General features: G+C 42.7%; 1 protein-coding gene across 4 annotated transcripts in view; it reads right to left on the minus strand.

Moving 5' to 3' along the window:
• Window positions 1-12123, minus strand: part of march8 (membrane-associated ring finger (C3HC4) 8) — an 82132-nt gene that overhangs the window by 4825 nt on the left and 65184 nt on the right. For 3 of the 4 annotated variants that reach the window (XM_040139466.1, XM_040139467.1, XM_040139468.1), the window contains exons 4-6: window positions 11660-11739; window positions 4652-4832; window positions 3526-3661 (exon numbers count right to left, since the gene is read on the minus strand). In XM_040139466.1, the coding sequence (XP_039995400.1) occupies window positions 3526-3661; window positions 4652-4832; window positions 11660-11739 (397 nt within the window). Of the gene's footprint in view, window positions 1-3525; window positions 3662-4651; window positions 4833-10279; window positions 11222-11659; window positions 11740-12123 lie in introns of all 4 variants that reach the window. The other variant, XM_040139469.1, reaches the window with a different exon arrangement.

Genomic DNA, 12123 nt, shown 5'->3' on the forward strand with positions numbered 1-12123 from the left:
ATTTTCATACTGTAGGGACATGAATAGAAACAACTGGGGGAAGCCTGGTGCCATAGGGGTCCAGGCGCTGACTATGAACCGCAGCGTCCCCTGTTTGTGTCCAGCCGGGGACCTTTGTTGCATGTCAGTCCCCATCTCTCTCCTCTCATTTCCTGCCATCTCTCCAACGTCACTTTCAAATAAAGGCACAAAATGCCCCGAAAATAATTATATACAACAAAAAGAAACAAATGGCTGCATGGAAAGTGGGAACAACAACATTAAAATGAACTAAAACACCACAGAGGAAATTATAAAATGGTTAGCAGTAATGTGCATTATGTGAATTACAGTTAATTTGCTTAACTGTGCAAAAACATTTCTATGGCCCTGGAGGCAGTTGCAGCATTTCTGCAAATTAAAACCCCCTGAAATATAAGGCTCCAAGCAAGCAGTAAAAAAAACCAAAAAAAAACCGAAAACAACAAAAACCCAAAAAACAAAAAAAACAAACAAAAAAACAGCAGTTTTTGGAAGCGTAAATATTTGCAACAAGCTGCAGCATCATCCAAAACAAAAACTAAGAGGCAGAGAAGAGAAAGCCTGTCTCTTTTTGACAATACACAGCTGACCTGCAACCCATAATCCTTTAATGTCGTAATTCAGGCAGTTTGATGAATGAATGGAAGAAAAGTCCACAATCGAGTTGTAAATCCTACCTTGATGATAAATATATGGAATGAAATACAAAAGTGCCTCATATTACGGGAAGAAGCAATTCAAACAAGGCAAACATAATCATTATGGTAATAACTGTGGACAGTGATATCAGGTGTTTTATCCCATATCTAACTATATGAGAAGAGACCGATTTGTGTCATTGTTGTATCAGAATATGTCAGTGAATTTATAAGCCTATTGACTGTAAATAAATTCACTTGAAGATCAATACATGAGCTGATTCCTTTTTTTTTTTTTTTTTTTTAAGCAGAGCAGCCAGCTGAACCAGTACACCTGTTTCTTCTTATGAACTCAATATGTCAAGTTTTTTGTTTTAATCAAAACTCTTAGCATAAGACAGAAAAAAAAAAAAAAAAAAATCACAGTGCGTTCCTTGACCCTTTGTCTGTCTGAGTTCTGTGAGTTCATCAGGTTGGAACATTCAGTGAAGTGGAGTGAATATAACCAGTATTTAAGGGTGAAGAAGTATTCTTTCTATCCTGAAATCAAGGCAGAAAAGGGAAGGGTGTAAAGTCTGATATCTGACAGGGACAACACAATTTTAAAGTCAAAAGGTCAAACTTGAAATGTTTACCTGGAATTCTTCCGGCTGCATGAGTAAAGAGAGCGTTAGATTCATGTATTACCAAAGACACACAAACATAATAATAAAAAAATCTGCTGTCATCAGAAATTTAAAGTGAAGGGAAACATTGCAGTTGCAGACTTTAGGATGTAATTCATCATGCAATCATACACATTGAGTTTGCAGTAGACAATAATATACTTATCAAGGTGCATTAGATCTAATCTGCTGTCATCTTTAAGCAAACCGTGGTTCTGTGTGACTTTTCAGAGGACAACCAGTACCGGTGACAAACTATTTGGCATCACCATGGTGACTGAACCCAATGGCCCTCAGGGACTAACAAGTCTGAATCATCAGGTTGGGCTACACAGGCACAGCCTGCTCTTCCATCTGTACACTTTCTCGGAAGCACCAAATATGCCAGAGAGGAGTGAGCGGCAGCAGACAACGTGCCACCGGATGTTACAACAGCTCATCATTAAAACTGCCTTCTCCATTTTTTGCCCTGACTGCGGGAGCATGGCGCTCTGAGGACGGTGACGTCAGTCTTTCCATAACTAAGTGCTTCTGGACCCTTTGGTCAGGATGGATGTAAGGAGCAGCAAAGGCTCTAGGGTCTGCTAAAGGGGCCGTTAAACTCCAAGTCTTTTTTTTTTTTTCCCTCTTATTCTGATGTTTTAAAAGATTATAATGCTCTGCTGACTACTTGCTGGATTACTGCCTGTAGCTTTTACAGCCCATGATCAGCAGCAGGTTCCAGGTTGGCACATGCATCTGAAAGCCTATCATGGGACAAAGCAGCCTTCTTTGCCAGGATACAAAGCAACCAGAGGCTGTGGGGTCAGCAAGAGCACCCACAAATTCCTCGAAGGAATAGTTTGTCATTTTTGGAAATATGCTTCGATGGGTTCTCTCCCAATGTTAGATGAGGAGATCAATACTGATCGCATAAGATGTCAGCTAAACATGAAGCCACAGCCAGCGGCGGGTCAGCTTAGTTCAGCACAAAGACTAGAAACGGGGGAAACAGCTGTGCAAAGGTAACAAAATCTACCTACCCGGCACCTCAAAAGCTCACTAAGCTCACTTACAAGTTATATCTTGTTTGTTAAATCTGTACAAAAATGTCTTGGCTGGTTGCCTGGCATCCTCATGGTGACGACAAGCCCCCAGAAAGTGACTGATCCCTGCCAAAAAACAGTCGGGCACATATTGCCCCTGGGAAACCCACACTGTTTACACACTCTGGTTTTTGTACGGAGTAAACAAACTAGATATAATTTGTTAATTAGTCAGCTTTAGTGGTGCTGGTAGGCCGGTTTGATTACCTTTGGACAGAGGCAGTCCAGCTGTTTCCAGTCTTTTTGCTATGCTAAGCTGAACAGCTGCTGGCTTCATATTTAGCATGAAGACATGAGAGCGATATCAATCTTCTTTGGAGAAGTAACATCTTAAGATTATTGTGTGTTTGGACATTCACCTTTTAGCTGCTGAGTCCAGTTTTTGCCACAAACATGTGCCTAACTGGTACTAACTGCTGCTGTCACATTGCTGCCGGACTTTGCACTCTATGTTACACAAAGTCATCTTCTGTGACACAGGTAAGTGCTGATAACCCTTGCACACACATGCACACAAGTACACAGTCATAAAAACAAATATTATATCCTCGTGAGGACCTTTTGTTGACTACGTTCTTTCCTCTAACCATAAGATTAACCATGAACTGACATTTTAATTCACAGCACACACATGAAACCTGATCTAAAATTTCAATCAAAAAACTGGATTTGAGAATGATAAATGCAATTATCTATTTCAAAAAAAATCTTATGTCTTCTTTTCTTTTATCTCTTACCTCTCTCTTTCATGGACTACAGGTCTAAAAATCAAAGTGAACTGAATTGAAAGTCCAAAAAACATACAGATAAAATTTCTACACATTTGTTTGGTCTCAGCCGTGACTTTAATGCCCACTGAGCTTCTGCAAGTGAATTACACCCACATAAATTTCAGTCTTAGAGAACAATTCCCATTATTCACATTTAACATTCACACCACTGAAATAACACTACAGTTATGCAGTTTTGTCGTTAAATGCTGTACATGAATGATTCTGAGACGGTGGAAGATTGTGGATGAATGGATGAACACAACAGTACATCTAACATCAGACAATGTGGTTATGTTATTTCTTATTTGTATGCTTGTGTGTGTGAGTCTGAGTCTGTGCTGACCTTCTTTGATTTCGTCTGCTGTTCTGTCGATGAGAACGTAGAGCGACCACACCACGCAGGTGATGGCGATGATGTGGAAGGTGACCGAACACATGATCTTCCTTCTCTCGCTCGCCGTCATCTGTAGCTTCTCCCACTGCGGCAGAGAGGACAAAGGAAGGGCATTTGAGAAGGTCAAAAAGGGGCACACACAATGCATTTATGCAGAAAAACGGAGGCATAATTTCAAACACGCACTTAACGCTTTAACTGTTGGCCGTCTTCCGAAGCCGCTCACAGTGTGAGCTAAATATTTGATGGAGGGCATTCAGCTACTGTGATCAAGATCCAATGTGAGTAAGATAGAAAATAAAAGTGGCATGCTGCACTGAGCACACAGAGGCCAGCTACCCTGCTGCCTGCCAGCTGGCTCAGTTAACACACTCTAGCACCTTGTCTGTCACTGGCTGAACAATACATCAGGAAGTGAGCCCAGCAATGCAAGGAAAACACAAACTATCATGTCAGTGTACAAGCTGTATAGGCTCTCCCAACATCCAAATGCATTACCCATGTATCCGGTGATGAAATGGCAGGATTGCAGCGTACTTTGACAAGAAGCAGGTATGAGATGAAAACAAGCATCCTTACTCCGTACCAAGACCGACATCCTCATCTCATCTCAAATTTCTTTGCGCACTAACACAAACAACTCCGATGTTCACCGGTGGGATTCAGAAGCTATTAACAGCGGAGCATTTGTTTAAGGCCTTTTGTGCAGCTAATGAAGGGTGGAGGGATTTTAATTAGAGTGTCCTGATATCTCCAGGCCACAGTGACTGATAAGAGCCTTTAATGGTACTGGCAGTGTACTGCCTCTAAACCATGTGAAATGAATCACAACCCCCCCCAAAACAGGTTACGCTTATGAAAACGGCTTCAAAGCCCATCGTCATGCTTGTGTTATCTGCGTGAAAGATTGGAGAAAGCTTTTGGCATTTTCAGCTTCATAACAAAAGAGTCATGTGAGCTTAGTTGGGACAGTGACAGGCTGAATGTATTAACTGAGACTGAACTAACGAACATGAGCATTAATTGACATTACGTTCCATTTCAGACAAATATTTCCTCATACAAACTGTGTTACCTTGCGCAGTGGTTTGAGCTTGGTCTCCATGATGAACTCATATTTACAGAGCTCACAGCAGCGAGTGTCGGAGCTCTTGATCCACTGCTGTAGACAGGCCTGGTGGACAAAGCGCAGGCTCCCCGTGCAGTGGCATGGTGTGATCAGAGGACTCTCGTCATCCCCTTCACAGTGACAAATCCTACGGGAGCCAAAGAATACAGTCAAGACTAAGCTAGAGGCAAGACAGCTGTAACACAAGGAAGACAGGGGAGAGGAAAGATCAGAAAGAGAAAAGTCGGCAGGCAAAGCTGACAGATATTTCCCCAAATACAAGCAAATTTGAATCTTGGAAGATAAATGTCTGCAAACTAGTAGCATCCTCTAGTAGTACGTATATTAAGACAAGGTGTTTAGAAAACGCTCACAGACAGATATAGATATGCCAAAGACAGAAAACACAGCAGGTGGAATATAATTTCACAAATATAAAATCATATTAACAACCTGCAAGCAGAATCAATACATGTCCCACATGAATAAAACCAATCAACACAAACTAATTTGATTCAAAGCACTTCATTTGCAAATCAAAATGACATTTTCAGAAAACAATTTTCTGTGTTCCTGCAACGTCGCAGCACAAAATTGAACGCAGCAAATCTAATCTCAGTTACCCTACAGCCGTGCCAGCACCAATCTTCGTTTTTGTGTTGGAAGAACTGATACAAGTTACATGTAATGATAACTGCGCTAGGTTGACACACACACACACACACACACACACACCAGGCTTGCAGTCAACAGCAGTGTCGTGGCATTTGGTTTCTGAACCCTGTGTTTCAGATGTACCCCCACAGTCCTGTAAGACGAACTCGAGTACCCCTTCATCAACACCACCCTTCACGTTACAAATGTGTTCTTATGAATGAATTATAAACTGGATGATGCAACCAACTATATAATAGTAGATATTCTTTTTTTCATACAATTCAACTATCCATGTTAAGGTTGCCTTGGTCAAGTTTGCATTCATACTAAAACTAAAACTAAGTTGTTTTTAATTAGTTGAATTTTTTAAAGCTTCTCAAATCTGTTATTTGTTGCAATGCTACTACTTGCATTTGGATTTCAAGTAACAGGTGTTTGTAATATTGTGTTCAGCCCCAGTAGATGCTTGCAAAGTCTTCTTAAGGTATTCTGGGAACAGATACCAACAACCGGAACATTTGATTAGGTGTCTGCTACCTCTAAGGACCGCTGAACAGGTTTTTCCCAGTGAGAAGAACCAATCCGATTTTTAATATCAGACCGAAGTGGTCTGCCTCTCCTCCTCGAGATCACATATAACGGACACTGTCTGACAGGTTGGAGGACATGAGCTACTAGTCACCCACACACAGGAGTGTATTTGTCTGAGTCTGCCTGTTCAGTGTAAGTGAGAGTGTGTCTTTGCAACCGATGCTGAGACAGATTGTGTCAGAATCCAGACTGAGTACACACTTACACCAGTAAGTCTGCCAAAGCAGGGAGTTTCAGTGGTAAGGAACAAAATGAGGGGCTAGAAAAGGTTATTAGAGCAATCTATTACCTCCAAGTTAAGTCAATATCACTCACACACACACACACACACACACACACACACACACACACACACACACACACACACACACACACACACACACACACACACACACACACACACACACACACACACACACACACACACACACCCTACTAGGAGGAAGCAGAAGCTAAACTCATTATGATCTCAGACTTCATTTCCAGGCCACTGAACAAAATCAGCTGCTGCTTGTTTCACCACAACACAACTTTGATTAAAGGCCAGGCTTATGTCTATGGCTAGACTAACAGAGCAGTTGTAAAGGGAAGAAAATCTGTTGAAGTGTAGGATAAAGTGCACATGATGTCCCTGCAGAGGCTTCGTAGATAAATGAAGCAGTAGGGAAGGTGCAAGTAGTTTATTCGACCCTATCCTTCAAACGCACTTTTTACCACCAATTTCTACCAGCAGATGCATAAACTAGCAAAGACTTCTACTATGTTTTGCCTGGCGTGAGATGCAGGGAGCAGTGGCACTTTCACTCTGGGGATGAAGAAACAAGTAAACAAAAAGCATGGAAAGAGGTGGAGAAGGAGGAGAGAGCAGGGTTATCAAATGGGATTGTCTTTATCCTGGTTCAGGGGAGGGTAAGGACACATGAAGCCACACATGCACACCCACATGCGCCCACACATCTTAGAAAGTGAGCAAGCAAGTTAACATCTATTTCCAGACTTCACTGAAGCGTTACAAGATTAAAAGACAAAGTGAACGAAGGAGGATAAAAATAGGTCATTTCTACGGGTTTCTTTAAGAGAGGAGGAGGTGGGGGGACTGGAATGAGGACCGAGGGATTAAAGGATAGACGAGACACAATTAACATCTCTAGAAGAGGCTTTATTCCTGTTGGTTATGGCTGGGCTGCTCTGTTTTTGTTTGTTTACATGGATCGCAAGATGAACTGCAAATTCTCATCCCACACATAATGTACTGTACTCCTATTTCTAAATAAATAAACAACGAAAATAAGCCTAAGGACCTGGACACTCGGTGCTCATATCAAGGGCTGGTGCCTGCTGAAATGGACAGATTTAACAAATTATTCTAATGTTGATGTGGAATTTTTTTAAGCGTAGGAGGGGATAACTACAGAAAAATCCCTACCCCTCCACATGGAGCAATGGTGGAAATAAAATGATCAGTAAACAACATGAGTGACATGGACTGTTCTCCTGTCAGGAAATGTAAAATTTAGCAAAGGTTTTTGCTAAATTTCATGGAGGCTGCTAAAAACAGCCTAGACTGCATATATTGCTTCAAAACACACTTGAGAGACAGAAATCTCACAAACAGAGCTTGGAAAATTCAGGTTTTATCATTCAAGGTAATGTACCTCCATACATTAAACAGATGAACATAATGATCTTACACGCTAAATTAACTGTATCTGTGTCAGCAGCAGCACACTCCAAGCACTGGCATAGGAAGGAAGTTAAAAGTTAATTTGCATCACTTGCGTAGCCAAAACACTCCCTGTTTTTATCAGTAATTTTTAGATGGCAGAAGCACCGTTAGAGTATGTCAACATTAAAATGTGAGAAGCAAAACAGAGTCGGGAAATCGTAAGCACCACAAGCTCAGAGGGAAACAAGCACGGCAGCATTACAGCCCTGGCGAGGCATTCACTTTCTTCCTGTTCTCGCTTGTCTGCTTCCTCGCTCTTTTCTCCTGTGGCATCTTTTCACTCTCTCACTCTGTCACTATAAGATCCCTTCCCTCCAGTTATTCCTTGTTCTGCCCTCATCCTGAAATGTTTAAATTAATTTTTTAGCACCAATCTGTTTTTGTTTTTTTTGTGTTTTTTTGAGTCTGACATCTGAGGTGTTTTGTTCTCTCCTGTTTCAGACTCAATAGTTAACACTCTACACTCTGCCAAAGACACACTGATCAGAGAAAAACACAACTGAATTAGTGGCAACACCACTAGGAGCCATCTACCTGTTTTCTCCTTTCCCCTTTCCGCACGTCTTAAAAGGTTACTTGTCTCTCTTTGTGTGGCTATGCTTGCCTTAAAAGACAATATTAAATTTCCTGAGAAAAGAAAACGTATCTCTTGGAGGAAGGTTAAGGAATTACACAGACCCCAGTTGGTTTATATTGCAGACATGAAAGTTTAAAGGTACCCTGCGGAGGTTTTAAATGCTAGAGGTTCTATGGATGTTTTTGTTGGTTTTGTTTGTATCTAGTACTCTACTAGTAAGTGCATGAGAATGACAGAGGGCGGTAATGCAAATATGTAGACCTTGCAAGCCATAAAAACACAAAGAAGAGGAGAAGAGGTGAATCAAGAACTGGAGAAGGTGAAAAGGTATTCAAAGCAAAGAAACATAAGCCTGACTGTAAAAATGGCCATTTACTTCAAAGAAAGACGGGTTAAATGAAATCTGTTTATTTGCCTTTCTGCTGATCATCAGATGCTGGCAGTAATGTGTCAAGTAACATAACAAAGCACCAAGTGAAAGGCAGGTAGGAAGATAACTATTAGCTAATGTAAATACAAATGTTAAGCAATGTAGGTTTTTAAAATAATCATAGAAATCAGCTTTTATGAGAATGGAAATGCATTCAATGTGTTTGCTAGGATACACACAATATGTTTTGATGAGAAACACTGAATGAAAGCATAACGCTGTTTTTAACATTTTTCACATTCTTAAATGTTGTCAATAAAAGAGCTGGCTAATAATTAACATACTCTTCGTCTGTGAAGACAACCACCCACACACACACCCACCCACCCACCCACCCACCCACACACACACACACACACACACACACACACACGCACTTTCATAGGTGAGGTCAGCCTCTGCTCTGAGATCACGTTTTAAGCCACCTGACAGAAAGCTGGCATGACGTTTTTGTTTGTGAATGTGTGTGTGTGTGTGTGTGCAGTCAGAGACTATGCAAGCTATTTGAAGCCAATAATCTCTCCCTCCTGATCTCTGTCCTTCACCTTGCCAATTCTAAGCTCATGTTTCTCTATCAGCCCACAGCTGACGTATAAGACGTCTGATCTGGAACCAAGTACATCCACAGTGCACAGCTGAGGGGACGACAAAGACAGACATTTATAATTGACATTCTTTTGTGTTTTAGACTTTACTCTCATCAGTCTAGTGAGCTGCTGCCAGGCAGAGATACTGTACCCCAGAAGGGCTAAATGTGATATATGAGGGGCTCAAAATTCCTTTTCTTAGCTACTTACTGCTAGCAAGCCTCGTCTGTAGGGGCCACACAGCCATGACCTGGTCTTTAATCAAATATTGCGCACATCTTGTTCCTCCTAACAAGGCCTGGCTCTGCCAATCAGATTGTACACAGTCGGTCGTGTGAAAAAGACTGATGACGGCCCCGTTAACCCAGTAAGACGGACTCCATCGGTTCAACGCCATTCATTGTCTCTGGTCTGCCTCTTTTCCACTATTTCTCAGACAGACGCACACTCCATTCCTCAGTATAATTAATTTTTGCTTAACATTGTCATTGCCCCTATTCCTGCCTTTACTGCAAAGCTTAAAGCTTATGGGTAAAAATCAATCACAAATTTCAGCAGCCCATGTAAGAGACTTTAATGCTTCATTGATCTAGTAAGAATGAAATATAATTTAAAAAACTCAGCTTGACAGCACAGTGAAAAACATGGCAGAGCACTGAGATAACAGTGAAGCGAGATGAAATGGTATGAAATTAAATGAGTCCACATTTTTGCACTTGACACACACATGAGGGATTGAATCAGGACAGCTGAGGAGGAGGCATACGCTGTTGCAGTGTGTGTAGACTACAGCGTCTATGTGTCAGGTTCCTCTGATTAACAGGTCCATTGCAAGCAGGGATTTTGAGGAAAAATATAGCTGAGGTGTAAGATATTTGCTGGCTAGTTACACTAGAGAATGAGAAGCTCTCCACTACTCCACAGGGCTCTGGGGTTCACTGCCACGTTAAGGGCACAGGGGTGGTCTGGGCTCTACCAAGTCACAGTAAGGGTGGGTGTAGATTACACCATCCAGACGGTCACCCACCTGCAGCAGTCCCCAGATAGAGAATAGGGTGACAGTGGCCCAGTTTTCTCTGACAAAGGGGACGGGCAGCAGTCCAAGTCGCTGTCCTCATCCATATAGCACAGGGGGGCTAGTAGAGCACCCTGCCCAACCAAGGTGACTGTATCTGGGGTTGCCAGCTGGCTGGTTCTCTTTGGAGCTGGACTGGACTGGTGTTCCTCGAACACATTGTCATCTGCCAGTAGATCCTCAGGTGGAAACCCTGACTCGTTGCCTTCCAGCAGGGTGCTAGAGGACTTGGTGATGTGGAGGTGAGAGGCATAGCTGCCCAGCTCAGAGCACTGCAGGCTGGCCGAGGTAGAGGATTGAGAGAAGGGGAGGAGGAGACGGAGGAAGTTGGTGCTTGGGGAGTGATGAGGGTGGAGGTGGCCGTTGGAGAGAGGAGGAGGAGGGGCGATGACTGCAGGGTCAGATGGAAAACAATTGGTAGGATGGATGCCCATCATGTATTTGTAGTTGTTGGTAAAGGAGGGAACGATGTGGGGGTGGGTGTGTGTTGAGAAGGTCGGATTTGGATGGTGGTGTGCGGGTGCTGAAGCTAGCTTGCCGTTGAGGGTGTGCGCCCTTCGATCCAAGCTGGGTGGCTGAGCAGGCTCAGGCTCCAGCTCCAGCTCTCCCTCGGAGCAGGTGCGATCTATAAAGTGCAGGCCGCGACAGAGACTGTCCACGCGCTGGCCCACGTCATTCAGAGACACAGAAAACTTGAGTGAACTGTTAGGTCGGATGTTGACGGAGGAGGGGCGGAGCAGAGAAAGCCAGTCTCGTTGTTTGGTGTGTCTGGAGACTGGTAGGGCGTCGGTGCAGAGGGTGGTCACTGAAATACCTCCTGAACCTTGACAGGTTTTACCATTAGAATTCAACAGAACCACTGCAGTCTGCTTCTGACCGGCCTGATCCTGACTGCTGGTGTGAAAGTGTTTACACATGTGTGTTTATGAGAGGAACATGTGGCAAAGGATGGCAGGAAAAGGAACGGGTAAGGGCAAAAAAGATAAATGGAAAAGACATCATGCATTTGAAATCAAAGGAATTGGAGAAAAAAAAAAAAAAAAAGGAGATAAAGGTTTTCTGGGGCTCTGCCTGAAAATACCAAACACTGGACAACCCATGTTTCAATCAAATCTACTTTACAGCAGGTTACATGCAACCAGGGCTACTCCACACAGCGATAGTGTGTTGCTCAAGTTTAAACAGCAAACCAACAACACCCACTAGTAACGTTCTTCACCAATAATGGACTGATAAAAAGGATCAAATTTGTGTCCTCAGATGTTGATATCACTGTGGACATAAATTATATCAGTGGCAGTAAGAGTGAAATGAGGTTGAAGTGGTTTGTACCTGCAGATGTCCTGGCTTGAGGGGGAAACTGACGTCCTTGAGAAACTGCATGGAGCATTGACGGAAGTCGGGCTCCCCGCCTGAGGAACAAAACAAATGCATAAAAAAGGGAGTTTAGGATAGACAATGCAATAATAAGTCATCTAAATGAAACCCTGAAGTGAAATAACTGCTGCATTATTCAACATATGGGATCAAATTATATTGTTTCCAGGAATGGTCCTGTGTGGTGAGAATTATCAGGCTGTCAGCACCTGACTCTCATCTTCACATAAAGAGTAATAACGAGTCATACACAGGAAAAACATAATACGGCAGGTAATGTATCTGATTGAAGTAGTGCTGGGCAAAATAAGTTTCAGTGCATCACGGAGCAGGCAAAACGCCAGGCTGCCACGCAGTGAAGGAGGCAGACTGCGAGACAGAGGGTTATGAAGTTGAGGTGCTGACAAAGGCACAGCTGG

This window comes from Xiphias gladius, chromosome 11 (assembly GCF_016859285.1).
Source record: "Xiphias gladius isolate SHS-SW01 ecotype Sanya breed wild chromosome 11, ASM1685928v1, whole genome shotgun sequence".
NCBI classification, from domain to species: domain Eukaryota; kingdom Metazoa; phylum Chordata; class Actinopteri; order Istiophoriformes; family Xiphiidae; genus Xiphias; species Xiphias gladius.